Raw genomic sequence first — 25516 nt, 5'->3', positions numbered from 1 at the left:
TTCTCAAAATTCATGTTGCATTGTTTGGAATTTGCTCGGTGCATACATACTGCTCTTATGGTATATGTTTCCTTCTTTTTAAAAAGGTCACATTAATAGTTGCATTTTTTTTAATCACTACATCATGAATTTTTTTTGGAAGATGAAAATTAGGTACATTGTCAAGTGATAGGTACAGTGTCATTGTAGGCCAAAGCACCCAAAATAAATTAACATTACTTGCCACTCTTAATCTCCAAAAAAAAATGAAGATTATTTGTTTGGTGTGCAGCTAAATGCAGTGCAGCTAGCAAAGCTCCTCCTCCAAACTTCACAAAAACCACAAACCGTTCAAAATCTCCGCAAAAAAAAAAAAAAAAAAAAACCGATCAAACGCAGCTTAAAAAACCAAACCAGAGAGAGAGAAACCAAAAAAAAAAAAAAACCCCGCCGCCAGCATGGCGCGCCTCTTCCGCGACTCCTCCTCGTCGCGCTCCAGTGGCCTCGCCGCCGGCGCCGACAACTCCACCGCCAGCAGTGCCTCGGCGGCGCCGCCGCTTCCCTCCCCGCTGCCCGACCTCGGGGTGGCCCTCTCCGCCTCCGACCTCCGCGCCACCGCCTACGAGATCCTCGTCGCAGCCTCCCGCGCCACCGGCGCCAAGCCCCTCACCTACATCCCGCAGTCCGCCTCCGCCTCCACCTCCACCTCTTCACTGTCGTCCTCCATCCACCACTCGCTGGCGTCGTCGGCGGCGGCTGCCAGCAAGGTGAAGAAGGCGCTCGGGCTGAGGCCGTCCTCGGCATCGGCGTCGTCGTCCAAGCGCCGCGGGAGGGGGCGGCCGGCGACGGCGGCGGATCTAGTGCGGGTGCAGCTGGGGGTGTCGGAGCAGGCGGACGCGAGGATCCGCCGCGCGCTCCTGCGCATCGCCGCCGGCCAGGTCCGACATATCCGTAACCTGTTTGTTGAAATGTAACATCATTTATTTACCTTTAGGTTGCTTGTTTCGGATGCCATTGCATTTGCCGGTTGGGTGTCACTTGTGTACTTGAGATCTCAGTTTGGTTTCATACTAGTTTGAGGCTCTGAGTGACCAGTGGAGATGGGACTTAGGCATTACTAGTTCTCTTGGTTTAGTACAAATTAGTTTATGGGTGAGGTTGCAGTTGACATTCTGCTAACGGTAATATTTTATCAAGGGAGGGAGCAATTGTGTTTCTAGTAGTATTTTTGCTCTATGCAGATATCATGTGGTTTTTTACAGTGGAGTTGCATGGATTGGTGTGTACTGATGCTGTCATCATTGCTGCTTGCTAGTAGTAATAGATTATGTGTCCTTGGCATCGATTATTTGGTACTAGATTGCACTCTGTCCTTTAATATTTAGTTAACGTTAATGCTCTATTGGTTTACGATGGGGTTGTCTGTGCACCACTTATGTGTGGAATGATGTACTGACGAGTTTTTAACACAGAAGGTTCATAATTGTAGAGGTTCCCATAAAGAGTGCATTTTTGCACTGCTTATGTTCAACGTTTAATTGTTCGTCTTATTTAAACAAGTTTTGTGAGTAGTATTTTTATTGTTACTAGATGATGACAAAATATAGATAGTACTTTATGTATTACTATTTTAAAAAAATTAAATTTTTTTTCAAATAAGACGAATGGTCAAACATTGAATACGGAAATTCACAAATACAGTTAAATTGGAACGGAAGTAGTAACATAAATCACTTCAATTGTTGTGTCTGTCAGCTCCGGTGTCTTTTGTCTAATACAATCAATATGAACATTCTGATATTTTCATAACTTCTATTGTCTGCAGTGCTTTTTTAGGATACTAAGGCAATAACAACTAAAGTTGGGTAATGATGTTTTAGTTGATATGTGCACAGCCTATGTTGACACCCAAAAAATTAGAGGCTGAGCTTTGCACCTTACATACTCATGGATCATTGTGTGGCAGTGAAGTCCTCGGCTGTGAGGCCCTGGCCAGGGTTGAAACCCTGGCTCTCAAAAAAAAGGCTTGTGCTCGGTGCAAGTTAAGAACCGGCTTTTGGTCTATGCTACCTCATACAGAGAAGAGCCAACTTTCAGAGCCTTATCTTGACCTTTAGTGTAATGCCTTCAAGGCATAACTCACATTGGATTGATTTTTTATTACATTTATATCGGTATTATTGTGCATAGCAAGGTTACAACTGGTAGCCATAGCATTGCATTGTTCATATAGAACTTATGACAGCCATATATGTAATTCTTAAATAAAATTTCCACTTTAGATTTAATTTGACCCTTTTTCACTCCATGAAACAGCTTGGTAGACATGCAGAATCTATGGTTTTGCCCTTAGAGTTCCTTCAGCGGTTTAAAGCATCAGATTTCCCTGATCCACACGAGTATGAAGCCTGGCAGTTGAGGTACCTGAAGCTTCTTGAGGCTGGTCTACTGTTCCACCCACTTGTTCCCTTAAAAAAGTCAGATGTTTCTGCACAACGACTGCAGCAAGTAATACATGGAGTTTATGATACACCAACTGAAACTGAGAAGAACTCCAAACTCATGGAGGGCCTGTACAGTGCTGCCAAGGCTCTTGCTGGCAGATCTCTTGGTCAAACTCTTGATGAATGCCATTGGGCTGATGGCTTCCCTTTGAATCTCCATATCTACCAAACTCTGGTAGAAGCTTGCTTTGATAGTGAGGATGGTGCTGTGGTTGATGAGATTGATGAAGTGGTGGAGATGTTGACAAAGACTTGGGTTATTCTTGGAATTAATCAGATGTTTCACAATCTCTGCTTTGCATGGGCATTGTTCAACCATTTTGTCATGTCAGGCCAAGTAGATATTGAGTTGCTTTCTGGTGCAGAAAATCAATTAACTGAAGTTGTAAAAGATGCAAAAGCTACAAAAGACCCAGATTACTGTGATGTTTTAAGCTCCACTATAAACTCAATAATGGGTTGGACAGAGAAAAGATTGCTTGCTTACCATGAAACATTCAGTGCTAGTAATATTGCTTCAATGCAAGGTATTGTCTCAATAGGAGTCTCAACTGCAAAGATTCTTGCCGAAGATATATCTCATGAATACCGTAGGAAAAAGAAACAGGAGACTGATGTAGTAGTTCACAGCAGGATAGAAACCTATATAAGGTCCTCACTCCGTACTGCTTTTGCTCAAGTAAGTTCCCATCAGGATTGGTGGTCTCCATTAAGAAGGAACAGTGCAAAGTTATCGCAGTTTTGCTTTTATTTTGTTATTGTCACTATTTTCCCTCATATACAATGAATGTAACTTGCATTAACAGAAACTTGCACATTAAACACTATGGTAATAGTCTGGATTTTAATGCCAATTAAGATAGTTACATTCTTATTTGTTCATTTCTTAATGTTCTATGAAATGCGATCTTAATACTGATGCTTGTAGAAATTATTGTATGAGTTATTCTTGTCTCTTTGGTTATGCTCATTTGTTCAGAAAATGGAAGAGGCAGATTCAAAGCGGTCTTCAAGGAACCCTATGCCAGTTTTATCAATCCTTGCAAAGGCAATTGGTGATCTTGCTAAGAAGGAGAGAACTGTTTACAGTCCAATACTCAAGAAATGGCACCCACTTGCTATAAGTGTTGCGGTTGCAACCCTTCATTCTTGTTTTGGTAATGAGATAAAGCAATTTATGGCTGGGCTAACAGAGCTGACACCAGACACAGCTCAAGTGCTTAAGGCAGCTGACAAGTTAGAGAAGGATCTGGTTAATATCGCTGTTGAAGATTCTGCTGATATTGATGATGGTGGAAAGTTATTTATCAGAGAAATGGAACCATATGAAGCTGAAAATGTAATGGAAAACCTGGTGAAAGCATGGGTAAAAGAACGTGTGGACAAACTAAAAGAATGGATTGACAGAAATTTGCATCAGGAGGTGATCTTTACACATTCCTAACTTTTTTTAAGTGCAGCATAGCCATTATAATTTAGTCATTTAGTACATGATAGCCTTTCCTAGTGCTTCACCATTAGCCACAGTGGCTGCAACCTTCATAGCTTTAGTCATGTTTGGTATAGCATTGTTAGTTCAAATCTAGACCTAAGTAATGTTATATGCCTATATTTTCCTTTGAATGATATAAAACGATTTTTCCATGGTAAACATTACATGCTTCATGATCCTGGCTTGGTGTTTCAATTATCACCACTGATGATAACAAAATCTAGATATGTTATTCATTTAACATATCTCCATCTTTTTATCGAGACACTAATAGCTGAAAAGCAATTAGATTTTTCACCCATTATTGATTGTCTGCCAGAAAGCTGATATTAGTTAAATCCCAAGCACTCTTTCACAGTATTTTGTGCAATGGTTTGTTGTTTTACCCCAAAATGTAATAACTATTTCACTAAGTTGGTGAACTATTTTGCAGACTTGGAAGCCAAAGAGTAATGGAGAGAACTTTGCTCCTTCCTCGGTGAAGATGATGCAGATAATTGAAGAGACTTTTCAAGCGTTTTTTCAGTTGCCTATAACAATGCACTCCACTCTTCATTCTGATCTAACAACCGGACTCGATAGGAATCTTCTGTATTATGTCTCTAAATCAAAAACTGCCTGTGGTACGTATGAATGAAAATACGTCTTTTCACGTACAATTTACCAGTGGTGAATTACGTTTGTGTTGATTCACAGGAACTCAGAGTACTCTTATTCCCCAACTACCTCATTTAACAAGATGTGATGTTGGATCCAAGTTATTCAAGAAAAAGGAAAAGCCACAGGTTCTTATGAAGCGTGGATCGCAAGTTGGATCAACCACAAATGGTCTGTCAGACATTCCTGAACTCTGTGTTCGAATAAATACACTCTATTATGTCCAAACTGAGTTGCAGAGCTTGGAGAAGAAGATTAAAACATACTTCCAAAATATAGGATCAATTGACCACAAGACATACGAGCTGAATATCCCCTTTAAGCTATCTCAGGCAGCCTGCCAAGAAGGCATTCGACAGCTGTGTGAAACATTTGCGTATAAGGTGATATACAATGACTTGAGTCATGTTCTTTTGGATTCACTGTATGCTGGTGATACTGCATCAAACAGGGTGGAGCCTTTGTTGAGAGAGCTTGATCCTATCCTTAGGATGGTATCTGGCATAGTGCATAATGGTGTGCGGAACCGGGTGATAACTACGTTGATGAAAGGCTCCTTTGATGGGTTCTTGTTGGTTCTTCTGGCTGGTGGACCTACCCGTGCCTTCACCCTTCAGGACTCTCAGATGATAGAGCATGATTTCAGAGCCCTCAGGAGCTTGTATGTAGCCAATGGCCGTGGCCTGCCAGAGGAACTAGTTGACAAGGCGTCGTCAGAGGTGAAGAACATTCTGCCACTCCTGCGGACAGACACAGGGACCCTCATCGATCGGTTCAAGCGAGCAATCTCTGAATCTTGTGGCTCCACAACCAAATCTGGGTTCCCAATGCCTCCAGTACCCGCGCAGTGGAGCCCAAGCAATCCAAACACAATTTTGCGAGTTCTGTGCTACCGAAATGATGAGGCGGCTACGAAGTTCCTCAAGAAAGCATACAATCTCCCAAAGAAGCTTTGAATTGTGGACAGCTCGAAAGGTTGAATCCTTTTGTATGTATATATTTGCAGCTTGCAAACGATATGTTGAACTGTGCACAGTTATGATGTCTACATTTGAAAGGTACCAGCAACACCAACACTATCCGGGCGAGTTATGCCGTCACCTCTCAGCATGTGGCAGGCTCCATGGATGCGGGCAGAGGGTCAGATTCTTGGAGTTGGTCCACGCTGGTCTAAAAGATGAAAAGGTTGTGTGATTTGTGAGTTTTACTCTTTGTGCAGCGGCAATTTTGTGTTTTTTCGTTTCAGCTACTATACAGTATACACTCAATCTGTGAATAGGCCATATGATATACTTGACAACTGCATATACACGAGTGCTTACAATTTTTGTACAATTGACTATAGTCTATAGAGAAGATGGGTGGATGTATACCGATAGCAATTTATTGATGCATACCCTGTGATATTTGAGATCACCGTGATATGCGTTACGCAGTTTCTAAAATTTAACAACCTTAAATTTTAAGTTGATTTTAGGATTTTTTTTATCAAAGCTTGTTTTAGAGTTTCTTCATTACAGTTTATTTTTGGCAAAACTTACTACAGGGCATTGAAAAAACATGTAATAAACCGATAGACACCGTAAGATCATGAATTTGCTGTAGGGCGAATATGGTGATTGGCTAGTAGAAATTTTAGCCATTATTTTATTAATTCCAGAGTCAAAAATTTTAAAAATGATGAGATTACCTCGGTGGCCACCCCATTATATTAACAGGGTCCGGTCAAATTAGACATAGTCGGTCTCGACACTGCACCACACTCGAACCCTAGCCTACATGGCGATTGAGGAGGCGACAGCGGCAGCGACCTAGCGGCGGCGACACGGGCACTAAGGACAATCTTGTCATTTTTAAAATTATTGACTCCGAAATTAATAAAATAATAGTCAAAGTGTCTACCAGCTAATTACCATATTTTTATGGTGCCTTGCAATAAATTCATGATCTTACAGTGTCCGTCGGCTAATTACGTGTTTTTTTAATGCCTGGTGGCAACAGGCAAATTTTATCATTATTTTTTAGCCTTGGCTTTTATTACTAAGGACAAGTATATAAAAATTATATTCACAAATATTTTCTCATTGCTAAAAGCCAAACAATCAATCCTTTAATATAATCATTCTCGTGACACGTAGCATGGATTACAACTGCATCACAATAGACCATTAATGGTTGCTTTCTAGCAAAGGTTTTTCATCAATTCATGTCATGAGACGCGTGTAACTTGCCGCGGCAAAGAACCCAACCGAAGCAAGCCCTAAATACATCAGCCGGAAAATACATCCATCAGCAAAACAATTATTTGTTTATTTGATAAGGCAACCTGTCCATTCATCTACAACAGATCCCAACATACAGTATAGTAAAGGAAAAACCATTCTCCAGCCAAAATTAACGGTATAATCATTCTCTAGCATTCACTGAGTAAAAACTACAATAGGAACGATATGTAGGAGTCTCTTAGGGAGCTCCAGCAGAGATCGTGCCTCTAGTCATACGCAAAATTGATCAGGCAGGCACTTTTAAGATCACAGCCAGAGCACTCTCTTCATCAGTTGCTGGTGCTAGCTGGAAGGTAGTAGTAGTGCTGGTAGTAGACCACTACTCCAAGCAGGACCACGAGCACGGCTGCAAATGCTCCTGCGGGTGCAATCCATGACATGTATGACTGGGATTTCTTCCTCTTCAGGACGGCCTTTGGAAGAGGGGCCTTCGTTTTCGTCACCGTAGTTTTATGCCACGGATTCTTCTTCTGTTCTTTTTTAACTGTTGCAGGAGCTTCTAGCTCATCCCCCTTGACCTCAGGTTCCACCGCCTCATCAGACTTGGCATCGGATTCAGCTGCCTCCTCGGACTCGGCACCTCCCGCCGCTGCACTCTTCTTCTTGGCCTTCTTCTCCTTCTCCTGAAACAGTTAATCGCATGAGTGACTGAAAATATGAGAATGTAACAAAGAAGAGGCTAAGAGTACAGAGACATTTAAAAAAGTTATGTATCAACCTTAAGCTTCCTCTCAGCTTCTTTTTCTGCTCGTGCCACCGCTTTCATTGCTTGTTTCTCAGCATGCTTCTTCTTCCTTTCCAGCGCCAGCTTGTTCTTTTCGATCTCTTCCTGTCTCTTCATTTCTTTCAACTTTGCTTCATCTACTACTTTAGGTTTTGTCTTCTCCTTCGGGGCCTCATCATCATAGACATCTGGAATATCACCAACCTCAAGGGATGGTTTGGCCTTAGCAGTTTTTGCTGGCGCTTTGACGTGAATCTCATCCTTTGGAGTAATATCTGCAGGTGGAGCAGGAGCCTCCTTTGCCTGCTTCACAGGCTTTTTCAAGGGAGCAGGCTCATGTTCGGCAGGTGGTGCCACTTGTGTTTCCAGAACGATAGGCTTCTCATCAGGATTCCTCATTCGTCCATCTCTGCTCAGCTGCCGACTGTTGAGGGAAACCAGTATCCTCTTCTCATAATCCTCTCTAAATGACTTGCTGCTGCCCCACTGCGCCATGAACTTTTCAACCTATGAAAAGTGAAACACCCATTTGCCACGGAGGGTCAGCAACAGGCCAAGCTTCAAAAGAAAACGCAAGTAGAATTAGTTATATTGCAGGCAAACCTCATTCTGGCAGAGCTGCTGCACCATTTCTACTTCACCTCTTGCTGAAAGGTCTCTAACATTGTTTGAGATTGTGCGGTATTGATGGAAGGACACGTTCTGAATCAGAAAAGCGTTCAGCAGAAACCATCAACAAAAGTCACATGCTCTTGTAATCGAAATAATAGCAAAATAATTAATAGAAATAGAAATAAAAGATAAAATAAAGTTTAAGGCAGATAAAAATGATATCCTATGCTTTTCAGCAAAGTAATAACCGGATCAACAGCAAATTTAAATCCTGATCAATGTTCAAGAACAGTGAAACTTACATCAGCTTATTGCTAGAATAAGATTATTTCATAACTAACCAAGTCAAAGAAAGGATTCATTTTACATTACAGTTCGCTGATATTCTGATATAAATGTGAAGCACATTTGGAAAAATGAATTATGGTCACATGAAATTGCTATATAATTTTCAACAGCACAGATGTGTTTTCACTGCAAGAAAAAAATTATGAAATTCAGATAACATTCCACACAGTAGAGGACATTTACTTACATTAAGATCACGTGTTTTTCTCAATTCATTTAAAGCATCAAATGCTTTATCTTTTCTAGCAGTAGCTGCAGTAAGATCATCCTGAAGTGCAGCAATTTCATCATCAACAGCATGGAGTTGATCTTCAAGAACCTTAATCTTGTCTCTAACATTTTGTCTCTCCTTTTTAACCTCATCAATGCCCACGCCAATTTGCTGAGACAATAGATAAAATCAAATAGGAACCATTACTGACCTTTCAATTTCCAGTGGAACATGCAGCTATATATACAAAGTTTTATCTGGATATACTTACTTTGACTTGATCGTGTATTGTGTCTCTCTCACCAACTGTATCTTGCATTTTAGCTCTCTTAGCAGCATTCTCAACAACCTTTGACCGGGTTCCGTTAAGTTGTTTTATTTCTTTGACCAATCTCTTTTCCTCGTCTAAGGATATGCTTTCATGACAAATCCGATCATTTAAGCTCTTGATCTACAGGGGAATGATGCAGACAGTCAGGCATACACATCAAATAATGCAACAGTTGTACAATGAGGCATGCCAAATTTTAATCTTACCAACTGATCAAGCTCCTCAATTGATGAGCACAAACCTGCCCCTTGTGCACGCATTGCATTGTTTTCACTACGAAACTTGCCTAAACTCTTTTGAAGAGGTTCTATTTCCTTCAATTTTCCACTCACAACTACATTATATTGTTTATTCTCTGCAGTCAACGGCTTCAGTTCGGATATAATATTGGATCGCTCATTCTGGAGAGAAAAAGAATGAGGTTAGCTAATGAGAAGCAATACAACACTGTGCAATAAATCAACAAGTTTAAAACAAGATATTCAAATGCCTAGCACATTACCCATCTAGTTGGAATTAAGAATGTGAAAAAGGTTATTGTTTTTGTTCTGTGAGATCAGGACTCGGAGAGCATACCCTCTTGGTCCTCAAGGCCTCAAAAATATGGGATCGAGCTTGTATCTTTTTCTGGCACTCCTTGTCAGCTTGATCAAGTTTCATCTTCAGGTTAGGATCCTCATATGGACGAACTTTAACAAAGAAAAATGAATGAGTTTGCTTAGGTTCAGGCCACTCATCCACAGCATCTTTTGGGGGTGCAAGATCAGCAGGATTTATGGCTCCATTTGGAGCAGTGTTTTCCAAACCAAACAAGGCTGCCTCCCCACGCTCCTTGGCAGTAGCTCTACTTTCCTTATCTTGGAAAATGTTATCTTCTCCATCAACAGCTTTAACCTGGGACAACGTAGCTTCAGCACCAGTGGCCTCCATTTCTTCACCCTGAAAAATAACTACAAGAGCGCAGTCAATAGACAACACAGTTGCATGTGCTTACCCACTTTTTCACTTCAAACAGTTGACAGAATTAAGTGCATAAGTTCCGATGCCCTAGGGGTATAAATGCTGAGAGTACCTAATACCTAGTTAACTACAATAAGGTAACCATAAAGGGCACAAGTCATTACTGAGCCCATCTGAGAATAAAAAAAAGGCTATGATGCATGCTTTTACTTGCATTAAAATTTCTGGTTCAGTGAATTTTCTATGTGCCCATCCAAATTAACCAACACACAACTGGGCAAGAGTACCACGTGATAGTTCAGCCTAATCTTATGTTGGAGAAGGTAGGCAGAGCAATATTGGTTCAGTGTGTAGTTCATATACATCATATCGCAGCATGGTACATGAGTTTGCAGGATGCTTCACGTATGCAGTTCAAGGAATATCTGTGGTTAGGTTGGTACAGAAACATGCAGGTACACGTCATTCAAGAACTTTAATTATCTACTGATCAGAGGTTTAGGACCAAGCTGTTGTCATCTGTTCCTTCATCCATATTTGTTTTTAGCAGTCATCCCCCTAACCAACTTTACCTTCTGGTCATGTTTGGATTGCCACCACACAAGAACAACAGGTGCAAAGGAAAATGGCGTGTGTTAGCTACCCGCAAAAAATGCATCTTCCAGGCCATGCTAGTCCTTACTAAAAGTGACAAACTACTGCTGTCTAGTTCTACATCACGCCAGGGAGACTATCACTAACCAATAATCCAAACATACAATGCGAAAATGCAGTGGAAGATGCAGAACACTTATTGGCCCCTTAAAGGATGCAAACAAAAGAAATAATGCCATAACAAACTTCTCACCATATTGGAAATGGTGTCCAGAAAAGCTAGGATTTAGTTGCAATTCATTTAACCCACCAGAAGCACACTCCTAATTCCCAACCAAATGCTCAGTCAAAGGAGCATCAACCAAAGACTACTAACTGCTAAGGGGGCATAACAGTCATGATTGAGGAGCACGGGAAACTGGTCGTAGGAAGCGTTCCTGCCCAGGAACACAAGGACATTTTTATCCCCAACTTGTAAAAACCTTTTGGCAAGGAGCACACTTCAACCCGATCAACCTGGGATCTTTGTGGGGAACGTTTTGCACATAAACAGTGACCTACGCCTAAAAACTGACCAAGGATACTTTCTACCACACAAATAATATATTCAGATATGTGATTCAGGATCCATATGTTGATACCACACTTAGCATCACCCAATTAGTGTTGAACATATAAACCCAAAACGCAGTTACAATGCCAACCAAATAGAAAAAAATCAGGGCATAGCAAGAAAAGGACACATAACCTGAGAAAACAAATCCCCACAGTGTAATCTAGTACTGGCGACAACTAACAAAACAATCACAACAATGATATGGATGAACTCTGATTTGAGCGAAACGGGACAGACAGATCTGTATTTATAGAAGGTAGTTTAACCCATTATATATTTTTTCTCGCTTTTCATTTATTGATATCACCTCATGACTGCTGCTGCTTTAATTCTTCCACCAATTTCCTTTACCAAGGTGAGAGGGGGGAAGGATGTGCTGTGCAGATCGTAGAGTGACAGGTGGGTGGCGTGGTGTGCCATGTGTGTCATGAGGAGGCGCCATACAGCTCCTTTACACGCAGGCCGATGTGTTATCCTCATCCTTGGTGGGAACAAATTATCTCTGACTTCTTTTTTTTTTCTTTACAGGATCGTCTGGTCATATACATCTTGTGGATGTGCATTTCAAAAGTGTTTGCCAATTCACAGATGTTGTGGATGAAGTATGTTCTTCACAGAGTGCAGCATTATTGATTAAGAGATAATAGGTTAACTGTAGGAATAACACTCCAAAGCTTAGCAATTCAGGATTCCTCCACTTGATGCTTCACTGATACGTGGGCCTAAATCAGTGGCCATCAAGTGTCATATCCCGGGATTACCTAAATTGGTGTGACAGATTCTAGATTTTTACAGAAATAGCATAGTTAACTCTACAGACTTGGCGATCCAAAACCATAGATTCTTCCACGGATTCATTCCACCTACCAGATGCTTGTAATTCTGAACCTGAAACCAGTACTAACCAATGCTCAACACCAAGTCAAAGCTAACCAAACAACCCAACTGGCAAACCTACCATTTGCAATCCCAAATCATATCCCCTCTAAATCTCCCACCTCCACAAGATTTATCCAGCGTACCCAAACTAAAAATGGAATTCCGCTCCCAGATCCCCGGCTCACATGGAGCAAAAACAAAAACAAACAGCAACACAAAAACGGGATGCAGATGGCGGTATTCCCTCATCAGGAAAACACAGCGCCGCGATCCAGCGGTGGCAGCACAGCACGAGATCGGCTAGGCGGCACGCGCAACCCACCCATTCCCTCATGCATCACTACATGCTCCCAACTCGGCGCGCGCGGGGGTGCAGCTCGCGGAAACGAACTGCAGCCGCCACACCAGTACCAGGAAACGAAAAAAGCTTCCAGATCCAGAAGAGAAGCTACGGTCTAAGACCGGAGAGAGAGAGAGAGAGAAGGTGTGGGAGTAGTAGAGGAGGAGGAGGAGGATGTGCGCAGGTACAGGGGGGGGAGCTCACCGGCGGGGAGAAGGATGCGGCGGCGACGGTGGTCGCGGGGGTGGGTGGGGGGGGTGGAGATCGCCGCTGCTCGGTCGCACGCGGCGGGCGAAATCACCGAGCGACAGAGAGAGAGAAACGGAGGGGGTCACGAGGGGGGAGTAGTAGTAGTACTAGTTGAAGCCGAGGGAGGAGCTGTAGACTTGGGTGCAGCAAAGTCAAAGGCCAGCCCAACTGATTACACTTTGGGCCTCGGCTGTTGCTTCTATGGGCTTTCTGCAGCCCAGTGAAGGAAACACGGTGGAAAAGAATTAGAGAATCCTAGCCACTCATCTAAATTTGGTCATCTATATCTTCATTTGGATAATCATCTAAAACAATTTTATCGTTCATATCTCTTTGTACTCTAGCAGATCACCTATATATGACATGATGGAGAGAGAGAATTCAAATATGAAGTTCCTCTCTCCTAAAATGGATGACATCTAAAAATAGATAATAGAATGGATGTTCTGCTGGAGCTTAATTTTTATCATTTAACCTCTATTTTTATGATAGAGGATGGGATGGATGTACTGCTGGGGATGGTCTTAGATCTCTCGTGTCGTCACCGAGTATAAAAATTATCCTTGAACCCAAAAAACATATACTCCCTCTAGTAAAAAAAAATTGTCGTTTAGGATGAGATTCGGTTTCAAAATTTTGAGCATTAATAATTTATTAAATACATAGTTTAAATAAAAAATGATACACATAGATTCTCCTCAAAAATATTATCATAGCATCATAAACTTATTAGATTTTATAAATTCATTATAACATAATATTTCGTCTTGAAATTTTAGAACTTTTGTTGACGATAAATATATTTGATTGGAGGGAGTATTGTGCATCCATAAGGTTGCAATACTTGGTTATTCTAGGTAGGGTTTCTTTTACCATGCATGTTATCGAAATCAGGGACTTGCGGTAGGATGATTATCGCGCAATTTTCGTAGTTTGGATTTATTATCGCATGGTTCCTTAAAAAACGTGAGTAACTCATTCTAAGGGGAATAAAAATGGAATAAAGTCATAATTTTTATAAAAAATTATGAAAAACTAAGAAATAACTAATATCACATATTTGGACCATTTAGGACATAGTATTCGCTAAACAGAAAAGTTCAGCAAGGCCTCTACTAAAATATGGACATTCAAATATTATTTATGACAATAAATAATTGTGCAATTAATATAGAACACAATTGGAAGTTAAAATTCATGCCTACACCATAATATGTTATTAGCTAGCAGAAATATGATAATATACATTGTACAAATATTATAGTGTCCATGATACAATTCATAATACAATATGAAATAGTAGAAATATGATAGTATCTATATCTATTATACAATACCAAATATTGTCCATAACAACACGACCAAAATAGAGATATATATGGAGGGTCATATTGGTATGGATTGTACATATGCAATTGTTGTTATGCCATTTTGTACTCCTCTATAGACATGAGTATCAAACCTTCGCTCGAAGCAATCATGCCTTATAATCCAACCAACTTTGGTTCGTCCAGCAAATAGTTGATTATCATTGGGTGTACAACTAAACAAACCCCTTCGGCTCTTACCACTCATACACCTATGTGATAGTAGAACAATTAGAAAAATCAGGACAGTTATATGCGTATCTTGTCCAAGCACTTTCATTGATGCTACTTGAACTAACCGAGTTGTTGCTCACCTTTGAAATGAAAGGACCCCATGAATATTCACGTCCTTGCATTGTCCAAGTAACACATAGTGAGCCTAGAGCACCATGGTCTTGGTCCTAAGTGGCATGAGTGATGTCAGCCTCACCTAAATTTGAGATATAAAATTGTGTAAGTGGAAAGCATTTTCATGTCTTGGAGTAAAAATGTAAGTTGAACTACAACCTTACGTGTGAATTGCACACTAGGGACTTGCCTTTGTGACTATGTAGTGGGACCTCTAGAAGTTGGTGTTGTCACGACCACCTCTACCTCTCTATTGTCTCTATCATCACTATCATTTGTCCCCAATGTGTGTCGTCAATATGTACATCTTCCTAGTTAGAAAAACTAGAAGCACATATCGTCCTTCACAAGTCAAAGATTCACTTGGTCAGCTAAAGAAGAAAGGTACAAGGGCTAGCGTTCACAAAATCAATAGTTTCTCTTCACAATTATCGCGGCGAGAAACTGCCCAAAACCACGATAATCGCGGTCCACCGAGCATCGGCATTGGAGCTCTCCGTGGTAAGGTAAACCTAACATTGGCATCACTCTCACTAGGATACTCATCTAGGGTTGGTGTAGAATTTTATCAATTGTTATCTATCCATGCTCTTATTTGTAGTTGTACAACTTTTGGTCTTGCTCCTTGGTGGCACACATTGTTCTCTCCACGATAATTAATTTTAGCCTCTTTAGCTTGGATATAGAATCTTCAACAATTTCTACAATGATCTTCATGTGGATCATGTTTTAGGAAGGGTTAGCAGCAATAAACTTGCCATACTTCTTAGCAACCTTAGTAGAAAATAATTATCTTGTTATCTCTTCTAGGTGGACAAACATGCACACTCTCTAGAGTGACAAACTGCCAACTTTCACACCTTGGCAAACCCGAGGACAATAACCCAGCCACATTTAGCCCTAACCCTCTTCTGATCATCTTTGATAAAGTTAATCACCCTCTTCCAACAAGAGCATATGTTGTGGCAGTTTTCTTAAACTGTTTCTTGCTATTAAACTTTATCCCAAGTTCAAATGTACCACTTGTCTTATTCTTGTACCTTGGATAGTTGGCTATTGCATTTGCCATTCTTTGTACCTTAGGCATCAACTTCCATCTCTTCTACTAACTCATCATCATCACTTTCAACAAATGAGTTATTGTTCTCATCTTCTTCATCATCTGCTTGTATGGTTGCCTCTGACCTTTGCCCTAGTAAAAGACATTATCCAAAATTTCCAATAATCTTGCATTAACTTTCTTCACCTCCTTGAAATGCTTCTCTATCTCAGTATCTTTTGCTTATCGGCTTGAAATGCTTATCGGCTTTGTTGACATCGAAGTCAAATCTCTCTATCTCTTTTGCTCCTTTTACCCAGGGACAATTGACTGGCTCCTTGTTCCTGGTCCATTCCGCCAGACCTATGTCTGACTCGTCGAGCTCGGAGTCCGATGATTCTTCAGCCAGGTATGCGACTCAGCGTTGGAATTTGTCTTTCATGGCTTCTTGGTATCCGACTTCATGGGCCGATACCTTCTGCACAAGGTGTGCCAAGCTCACGAACTCTTGGACCAAGAACTTTTCTCTGATTTGGCCAAGCAAGCCTTGGAATGCCAACTCGGCCAGCTATTGGTCGCTCAGATTCAAACGGTAGCAACGGCTCCTTACGTTTCGAACCGCTGCATGTAATCGTGGACCGATTCATCCACCCTTTGCCTCACGGTGGTGAGATCGGTCAAGGTCATCTCCTGTACTCCCGCGAAGAAGTACTTGTGGAATTATTTCTTGAGGTCGGCCCAGTTTCTCACTGAATTGGGAGGCCGGGATGAGAACCAGGTGAAAGTCGACTCGGAAAGTGATAACAGGAAGAACCGTACTTTAAGCACGTCCTCAGTCGATGCTTCGCCACACTAGGCTAGGAATCGGCTGACGTGTTCAATGGTTGACGTGCCATCCTGCCCGGAGAACTTGGAGAAATCTGTTACCCAGTACCGGTGAGGTAACGACACCCTTTCAAACCACTTTAGGTATGGGCACCGATACATTGTAGTTTGCTCTTTCGGCCGTAGGCCGAAACGCTCCTACATAACTTTTGCTATGCGGTCTGTCCAGTCCTCATCCCTGAATTGCCCCCTGGGCGCTGGGTCCGGCTGACGAAACTGGTTTTCACACATCGGCTCCACGCTAGAGGTGGCTGGTTCTGCTGGTTCTCCCTGTGGTATGGGTTGGCGTACCAAGCATACATGGGTGGAGTCCTCTCCTGATAAGGCTGCCTGGGCCTCTCTGGAGGCTCCTCGGGTTGAATGCGAGGATGCGGTTGTATCGGCTCCTCATCTCTTAGGGGTCTCTCCCATCTCTATACGGCCGATATTTGGACCTCTCCCCATCTGGGAAGTACTTTGACCCCTTTTGGTGTGACTCTCCATCAGGAGCGCCATCGGCTACCTGCCGAATCAGCCTTGACAGGGTGTTTGCCAGCATTCCTGACTGGATGAGTGCATGATGGACTGCCGAATCTACCATATCCTGTAGATTTGGCTGATTCTCCAGAGGGGGATCGTTGCCTTTTCCTGGCTCCGAGTTGGGTGTCGGGAGCCGAAACTTCTGCACCGGGCCACCCCGAGTCATGCTAAACGACTCGAGGCACAGCTTCTGGAATTTGTCCATGTGCAGCTGCATCAAGGCCCGCTGCTCTTCGGTGAGGTTCTCCCAAGTGACGGGAGGATGTTCTCCACGCTGACTTCTTTCATGGCCATTGCTCCTGTCTTGACTCGATGAATGCTTGACTGACTCGTGGTTGGATCGGGTTCTTCTTAGGACTGTCCCACTAGGCGTGCCAAAAATGTGTTGACGTTGAAAATGACAATCAACAGTTACGCACGTAGGCCTGGGAATCAATCTTAGACCACTCCAGTGCAGGACCTAATTCTTAGAAATGTTGGACGTGCCAGCCAGTTTGATCCTGTAACTGACAAGATATAACATGGTAAAACAGTTAACCCCTAAACCGCTATTGGTCGGATAGTCGATACCGTCCTAGGACCCTTGCCGATGAACTAGACGATCGGCTTCACAGAAATTTCACGATGGTGAGTGTAAATATGCTCAATCGGCTGAACCAGAGGCAGGATAAACGCCAAACAGGCTAACCAACCAATTAATCTTAAAAGATCGAACCCAATCGAGACGGTCTTAAGATTAATCAGCTGATCGTACCAATTCAGTACTTATCGCGCGTAAAATTGACAGCCGATAGGAGACTAAGTGTGGAATTGATTATAAACCGGAATGCCATACCAGTTACTACCATAAAACAATAATAATCAACAGCATACATGCTCATACCAGACCTAGAAGATCGAACCTAATCGAGACAGTACAGATCTAAATATAACCATGCATAAGATCAACTAATCATTATAGTATGCGAGTAACAGGATAGCAAGTCGGTGTAATCTATCAACTCACTCGTTAACCCCAGCCGATTGGACAGAGCTCTATAAGCATATCGCACCAAACATACATAGATCAGACCTAATCGAGACAGTATGCAATCTAGTACGATATGACCATAGAACTATGAAGATCGGTGGATTTGACAGGCAAATCAATAGATTACTTAACATAATGCCGGCTAGAACTCCAGCGATAAACCCTCACGAGCATTCGATCTAATCCGATAACACAAACCCAGCAAACCAGATTGATTCGACCGAACCGAGACAGAATCAAGTCGACTAGAGTCATGCTAGTAGATTAAACAGAAAAACTCGCAAGGATTTGATCGAGAACTACTACTACTTCAAGCTAAAATAGATTAAAGCAACAATAGAACTCAGCCCGCTGATCAACCAGGTAGAAGATCGAACTTAACCGAGACAGTCCTGTTCTAATTGATCGACGGGTTTTGACAAACATGAACTTATATTGCAAAGCTGACAAACCCTGCACCGAAAGCTCAAGAAAGTCAAAGGTTTTGGAGGCGATGCGCCAAGTTTGATTGATCTGAAGATGATTTATAAGGACCCCGGGCACACAAATTTATACCCTGGGTGTTAACTAACCTATTCGGATAAGAATCCCCGTTACTAACTAACTTGTAACACTCGGACTTTAATTAAATATAGAAATCCTAAACAAACTCTAAGCTAACTCCTAATTATTTGACATGGACTCACAACTAACACCGAATCTATCTCTAAGCTTTTAAGCCCAATTGGACTCTAACTCCTGTCCGATTTGGATTCCATCGGCTGCATCCATGCCGCGTCCAACTTTCCGTCTCTGGCCGATTCTCTCCTTCTTGTCCGATTCGTTCTTTAGTCATGTTTCAATCCATAACGGTAATTTGCTAAAATCCGGTGTTAACAAGTAGTTATGCAAATATCCAAAAATTTCAAGTAGTGACACCTTATCTCTCGAAATATATGGAATTGCCTCCACCCCAACAAAATAAAATTTGTTATTTCCATCTATGATAAATTGCCCATTCAAATGGAACCTAAATGTCCACCACATCCATAATCTCAATTATCCTACATAATATAAAATTATTCAGCTGCATAATATATTATACTGCTTTAATACAAATCCCAACCACAAGCTTCTCATATACTACTCAATAAAATAGCCCCCAGATTGTATAGTTCTAGTACCTACCTTACTAAACAACTCCTTATCCACCCTTACTAAACAACTCCTTATCCACCCTAAATGTGAGGTTGCAATCACATCTACAAACATAAAAAATAGATCGAACCCAATCATGGAACCCACCACTAACCGCATCCACAAAGTGTCAAATAGCGAAAGGGAGGTACTTGCGCATAGATTCTAGTGTTCAATTTGACTTGTGTGGCAAGCTTCTACGCTATCACGCCCTCCGCTGCACCAACTCCAATCCACCCTAGTTCACCCGCCACGTCACCTCTAAACAGGGTCAACTTGATCTAGGGTTTTGGAAAGAGAGAATTGAACTAGGACAAACTCTGCACGTGCCTTTTTTTGCTAAACGGGCCCGTTGACTAAAAGCTCCAAATCAACGCTCCATGTTGACTCAGCCACGGCAACCCCAATAAACATGCCACACTAGCCTAAACCAAGACTAATATTGTCTTTGAACCTAGGGTAACCAGGTAGTGCAACTTTAGGGATACATAACATCTTTTTTTCTAGGTTAAGGATGAATCTTAAACTCATGGACAACATCAATGACTTAAAAGTGGAGTTGTTCAGGGAAAAAAAATCTAGTCTCTTATACCATTCTTATGTAAAATTTGCTACCTTTAGGTAATATATTGGTTTCTAGCATAAATTTTGCTATATGGATATATTTTTTAAGGCTGGTAAAATTTCTGTACCGTGTTACGGAGGATAGGGTTAGGACATGGCATGGATGGTGCCACGCCTATGCAACGAATCCATCCCGTGGCAGACATATTTTTACAAATTCTTTCGATGTGTATATACATGTATATCGAGACAAAAAAAAGTAATATTTTTGACATGTGCAATTTGCCGCGGCTAAGAATCCAATCAAAGCAAGCTCTAAATTCATCAGGCGGAGCATACATCTATCAACAAAATCATTATTTGTTTATTTCATTTCATACGGCAACCTGTCCATTCATCTACAACTGATCCCAACATACAGTATAGTAAAGGAAAAACCATTCTCCAGCCAAAATTGAATGTATAATCCTTCTCTAGCATTCACCGAGTAAAAACTTCAATAAGAACCACATATGAGTCCTCCAAAAGAGATCATGCCTCTAGTCATACGCAAAATTGATCAGGCAGGCACTTTTAGATCACAGCCAGAGCACTCTCTTCATCAGTTGCTGGTGCTAGCTGGAAGGTAGTAGTAGTGCTGGTAGTAAACCACTACTCCAAGCAGGACCACAAGCACAGCTGCCAATGCTCCTGCGGGTGCAATCCATGATGAGTATGACTGGGATTTCTTCCTCTTCAGGACTGCCTTTGGAAGAGGGGCCTTTGTTTTCGTCAACGTATTTCTATGCGGGGCATTCTTCTTTTGTTCTTTTTTAACTGTTGCAGGAGCTTCTGGCTCTTCTCCCTTGACCTCAGGTTCCACTGCTTCATCAGACTTGGCATCAGATTCAGCTGCCTCCTCTGACTCGGCACCTCCAGCTGCTGCACTCTTCTTCTTGGCCTTCTTCTCCTTCTCCTGAAACAGTTAATCGCATGAATGATTGACAATATGTGACTGTAACGAAGACGAGGCTAAGACTACAGAGACATGAAAAAGGTTATAGATAAGCATATGTATCTACCTTAAGCTTCCTCTCAGCTTCTTTTTCTGCTCGTGCTGCTGCTTTCATTGCTTGTTTCTCGGCCTGCTTCTTCTTCCTTTCCAGTGCCATCTTGTTCTTTTCGATCTCTTCCCGTCTCTTCATTTCTTTCAACTTTGCTTCATCTACTACTTTAGGTTTTGTCTTCTCCTTCGGTGCCTCATCATCATAGACATCTGGAATATCACCAACCTCATGGGATGGTTTGGCCTTAGCAGTTTTTGCAGGCGCTTTGACGTGAATCTCATCCTTTGGAGGAATATCTGCAGGTGGAGCTGGAGCCTCCTTTGCCTGCTTCACAGGCTTTTTCAGTGGAGTAGGCTCCCGTTCCGCAGGTGGTGCCACTTGTGTTTCCAGAACGATAGGCTTCTCATCAGGATTCCTCATTCGTCCATCTCTGCTCAGCTGCCGACTGTTCAGAGAAATGAGTATCCTCTTCACATAATCCTCTCTAAACGACTTGCTGCTAAACCACTGTGCCATGAAATTCTCAACCTATGAAAAGTGAAACAATTATTTGTCATGGAGGGTCAGGAACAGGCCAAGCTTCAAAAGGAAACGGGAGTAGAGTAAGTTATATTGCAGGCGAACCTCATTCTGGCAGAGCTGCTGCACTGTTTCTACTTCACCCCTGGCTGAAAGGTCTCTAACATTGTTTGAGATTGTGCGGTATTGATGGAAGGACACATTCTGAATCAGAAAAGCATTCACATCACTATTAGCCAACTCCCTAATATGCAGCAGATACAATCATTGAAAGCCCCATGCTCTTGCAACCGAAATAATAGCAAAATAATTAACAGATATAAACAAAAAAGAGAGAAGCGGTCAAAATATGATATCTCATGTTTTTCAGCAAAGTAAGACGCGGATCAACTAGCAAATTTAAATCCAGAACAAAATTGAAGAACAGTAATATTTAGATCAACTAATTGCTAGATTCAGATTATTTAATAACTAACCAAGTCAAATAAAAGATTGATTTTACATTACAGTTCACTAATATACTGATATACATATGATGCGCGTTTGAACAATGAATTATGGACACATGAAATTGCTATATAATTTTCAACAGCACAGATGTGTTTTCACTGCCAGAAAAAAATTATGAAATTCAGATAACATTCCACACAGTAGAGATGTCATTTACTTACATTAAGATCACGTGTTTTTCTCAATTCATTTAAAGCATCAAATGCTTTATCTTTTCTAGCAGTAGCTGCAGTAAGATCATCCTGAAGTGCAGCAATTTCATCATCAACAGCATGGAGTTGATCTTCAAGAACCTTAATCTTGTCTCTAACATTTTGTCTCTCCTTTTTAACCTCATCAATGCCCACGCCAATTTGCTGAGACAATAGATAAAATCAAATAGGAACCATTACTGACCTTTCAATTTCCAGTGGAACATGCAGCTATATATACAAAGTTTTATCTGGATATACTTACTTTGACTTGATCGTGTATTGTGTCTCTCTCACCAACTGTATCTTGCATTTTAGCTCTCTTAGCAGCATTCTCAACAACCTTTGACCGGGTTCCGTTAAGTTGTTTTATTTCTTTGACCAATCTCTTTTCCTCGTCTAAGGATATGCTTTCATGACAAATCCGATCATTTAAGCTCTTGATCTACAGGGGAATGATGCAGACAGTCAGGCATACACATCAAATAATGCAACAGTTGTACAATGAGGCATGCCAAATTTTAATCTTACCAACTGATCAAGCTCCTCAATTGATGAGCACAAACCTGCCCCTTGTGCACGCATTGCATTGTTTTCACTACGAAACTTGCCTAAACTCTTTTGAAGAGGTTCTATTTCCTTCAATTTTCCACTCACAACTACATTATATTGTTTATTCTCTGCAGTCAACGGCTTCAGTTCGGATATAATATTGGATCGCTCATTCTGGAGAGAAAAAGAATGAGGTTAGCTAATGAGAAGCAATACAACACTGTGCAATAAATCAACAAGTTTAAAACAAGATATTCAATTGCCTAGCACATTACCCATCTGGTTGGAATTAAGAATGTGAAAAAGGTTATTGTTTTTGTTCTGTGAGATCAGGACTCGGAGAGCATACCCTCTTGGTCCTCAAGGCCTCAAAAATATGGGATCGAGCTTGTATCTTTTTCTGGCACTCCTTGTCAGCTTGATCAAGTTTCATCTTCAGGTTAGGATCCTCATATGGACGAACTTTAACAAAGAAAAATGAATGAGTTTGCTTAGGTTCAGGCCACTCATCCACAGCATCTTTTGGGGGTGCAAGATCAGCAGGATTTATGGCTCCATTTGGAGCAGTGTTTTCCAAACCAAACAAGGCTGCCTCCCCACGCTCCTTGGCAGTAGCTCTACTTTCCTTATCTTGGAAAATGTTATCTTCTCCATCAACAGCTTTAACCTGGGACAACGTAGCTTCAGCACCAGTGGCCTCCATTTCTTCACCCTGAAAAATAACTACAAGAGCGCAGTCAATAGACAACACAGTTGCATGTGCTTACCCACTTTTTCACTTCAAACAGTTGACAGAATTAAGTGCATAAGTTCCGATGCCCTAGGGGTATAAATGCTGAGAGTACCTAATACCTAGTTAACTACAATCAGGTAGTAACAAACACAAGAAGAACCATAAAGGGCACAAGTCATTAATGAGCCCATCTGTGAATTAAAAAAAGGCTCGATGCATGTTTTTATTTGCATTAGAATTTCTGGTTCAGTGAACTTGCTATGTGCCAGTCCAAATCAACTAACAGACAACTGGGCAAGAGTACCACGTGACAGTTCAGCCTAATCTTATGTTGGAGAAGGGTGACCCAAAAGCAGAGCAATATTGGTTCAGTGTGTAGTTCATATACTTCATATCGCAGCACGGTACATGAGTTTGCAGGATGCTTCCCGTGTGCAGTTCATGGAATATCTGTGGTTAGGTTGGTACAGAAACATGTAAGTACACATCATTCAAGAACTTTAATTATGTAGTAATCAGAGGTTTAGGACCAAGCTGTTTGTCTCTTCCTTCATCCATATTTGTTTTTAGTGGTCATGCACCTAACCCACTTTACTTTCTGGTCATGTTTGGATTGCCAACACACAAGAACAACAGGTGCAAATGAAAATGGTGTCTTCTAGGCCATGCTAATCCTTACTCATACTACTGGCGTCTAGTTCTATATCACATCAGGCAGACTATCACTAACCAAAAATCCAAACGTACAATGTGAAAATGCAGTGGAAGATGCACAGCATTTATTGCCCCTTAAAGGATGCAAACAAAAGAATAATGCCATAACAAACTTCTCACCAAGTTAGAAATGGATGTCCAGAAAAGCTAGCATGTTGTTGCAATTCATTTAACCTACTAGAAGCACAGAGTCCTAGTTCCAAACCAAATGCTCTGCCAAAGGAGCATCAACTCAAGGTTTCTCCATGACTAACTGCCAAGGGGACCTAACAGTCATGATTGAGGATCACAGGAAACTAGTCGAAAGAAACATTCCTGCCCAGGAACACAAGGACATTTTCGTTCCCACCTTGTAAAATCCTTTCAGAGGGGAAAGGATGAGCTGTGCATACGACATTGCTGGTGCAGATTGCAGAGGAGGCCCCATACAGCTCCTTTACAAGCAGGCCCATGTGTTATCCTCATCCTAGGTGGCTCTCATTTTGAATGGAGCTTAAACAGTTTGGCTGAGTGAATCTGGAGATGGAGCCATGTTAAACAGGCCCTAAATTGTGTGACAGATTCTAGACTTTTACAAAAAAAAAAAGGAATAGTTAACTCTACAGACTTGACTATCCAAAACCATATGTTGTTCAGCGTATTCATTCCACCCACCAGATGGTTTTAATTCAGAACCTGAAACTGGCTGCAGCATAATTACCATTACTAACCAATGCACCACACAAGTCAAAGCTAAACCAAACAAGCCAGCTGGCTGGCAAACCTACCATTTGCAATCCCCAAATCATATCACCTCCAAATCTCCAACCTCCACAAGATTTATCCAGTACGCCCGAACTAAAAATGGAACTCTGCTCCCCGATCCCCCCGGGTCACACACATGGAGACAGCAACAACAACAAAAAAAAATGGAATGCAGAGAGCAGTATTCCCTCATCAGGAAACGCGGCGTGGCGATCCAGCGGCCGTGGCAGCACGAGATCGGCTAGGCGGCGACGGCGTAGCCCACCCGCTCCCTCATGCATCACTACATGCTCCTCACGCGGGCGGTGGGCGCAGCTCGCGGAAACGAACTGCAGCGCCCACAGCAGTACCAGGGAAGGGGGAAAAAAAGCTTCCAGATCTAGAAGAGAAGCTAAGATCGAGGCAAGAGAGAGAGAGGGTGGAGAGAGATGATGATGAGGAGGATGTGCGTACGTACGGGGTGGGGGAGCTCACCGGCGAGGAGAGGATGCGGCGGCGGGGCGAGGGCGGCGGCCGTGGTCGCGGAGGACGGGAGATCGGCGCTGCTCGGTGGGGAGAGAGAGGGGGGCTCACATGGAGTAGTCGAAGAGGAGGGAGGGGAGCAACGAAGAAGGCAGAGGGAGAGTCACTCTAACGGGAGGAGTCGAGGAGAACGTTCGCGTGCAGTTAACCCGTACAATCAGTCTGTTTTACATGAAAAATATCATCTTGAAAAATATTATCTCCGTTACCTAATATTTAGATGTTTGACTTTTTTTTTATGATAACGTTTGACCATTCGTCTTATTTAAAAATTTA

At 41.9% G+C, this 25516-nt stretch overlaps 3 protein-coding genes across 3 annotated transcripts; 1 reads left to right on the top strand and 2 right to left on the bottom strand.

Annotated features, from left to right (window-relative positions):
• Positions 1–256: 256 nt before the first annotated feature.
• On the top strand, positions 257–6055 carry LOC102721759 (protein unc-13 homolog). Its single transcript, XM_006659311.3, has 5 exons — positions 257–917; positions 2296–3162; positions 3463–3906; positions 4409–4598; positions 4672–6055. The coding sequence occupies exons 1-5, from the start codon at positions 438–440 to the stop codon at positions 5586–5588; spliced, it is 2898 nt and encodes a 965-aa protein (XP_006659374.2). The 5' UTR covers positions 257–437; the 3' UTR covers positions 5589–6055.
• An 866-nt stretch (positions 6056–6921) lies between these two features.
• LOC102721471 (proton pump-interactor BIP131) lies at positions 6922–10093 on the bottom strand. The gene is made up of 7 exons (XM_006659310.3): positions 9720–10093; positions 9350–9544; positions 9084–9263; positions 8789–8983; positions 8245–8343; positions 7636–8148; positions 6922–7540 (listed from the first exon to the last, which is right to left on the bottom strand). Exons 1-7 carry the CDS (start codon positions 10071–10073, stop codon positions 7187–7189), a joined length of 1890 nt encoding a protein of 629 aa, XP_006659373.1. The 5' UTR covers positions 10074–10093; the 3' UTR covers positions 6922–7186.
• Positions 10094–20049: 9956 nt separating this feature from the next.
• LOC102721186 (proton pump-interactor BIP131-like) lies at positions 20050–24441 on the bottom strand. Its single transcript, XM_015840667.1, has 8 exons — positions 24324–24441; positions 22877–23250; positions 22507–22701; positions 22241–22420; positions 21946–22140; positions 21380–21478; positions 20771–21283; positions 20050–20664 (listed from the first exon to the last, which is right to left on the bottom strand). The coding sequence occupies exons 1-8, from the start codon at positions 24424–24426 to the stop codon at positions 20311–20313; spliced, it is 2013 nt and encodes a 670-aa protein (XP_015696153.1). The 5' UTR covers positions 24427–24441; the 3' UTR covers positions 20050–20310.
• Positions 24442–25516: the final 1075 nt, after the last annotated feature.

The sequence above is a fragment of the Oryza brachyantha genome, chromosome 8 (assembly GCF_000231095.2).
Source record: "Oryza brachyantha chromosome 8, ObraRS2, whole genome shotgun sequence".
Classification (NCBI taxonomy): Eukaryota; Viridiplantae; Streptophyta; class Magnoliopsida; order Poales; family Poaceae; genus Oryza; species Oryza brachyantha.
The sequence above is the reverse complement of the archived record's forward strand: the minus strand, read 5'-3'. Positions and strand labels throughout refer to the sequence as shown.

Coding starts and splice junctions, on each gene's coding strand:
- LOC102721759 (XM_006659311.3), top strand. CDS start 438: ATGGCGCGCCTCTTCCGCGACTCCTCCTCGTCGCGCTCCAGTGGCCTC. Junction 918..2,295: donor TGCGCATCGCCGCCGGCCAG/GTCCGACATATC, acceptor TCCATGAAACAG/CTTGGTAGACATGCAGAATC. Junction 3,163..3,462: donor TCCGTACTGCTTTTGCTCAA/GTAAGTTCCCAT, acceptor TCATTTGTTCAG/AAAATGGAAGAGGCAGATTC.
- LOC102721471 (XM_006659310.3), bottom strand. CDS start 10,073: ATGGAGGCCACTGGTGCTGAAGCTACGTTGTCCCAGGTTAAAGCTGTT. Junction 8,149..8,244: donor AGCAGCTCTGCCAGAATGAG/GTTTGCCTGCAA, acceptor CACTTTTCATAG/GTTGAAAAGTTCATGGCGCA. Junction 7,541..7,635: donor AAGCTGAGAGGAAGCTTAAG/GTTGATACATAA, acceptor TAACTGTTTCAG/GAGAAGGAGAAGAAGGCCAA.
- LOC102721186 (XM_015840667.1), bottom strand. CDS start 24,426: ATGGGCCTGCTTGTAAAGGAGCTGTATGGGGCCTCCTCTGCAATCTGC. Junction 21,479..21,945: donor GAAAAACACGTGATCTTAAT/GTAAGTAAATGA, acceptor TTTCTGATTCAG/AATGTGTCCTTCCATCAATA. Junction 20,665..20,770: donor AAGCTGAGAGGAAGCTTAAG/GTAGATACATAT, acceptor TAACTGTTTCAG/GAGAAGGAGAAGAAGGCCAA.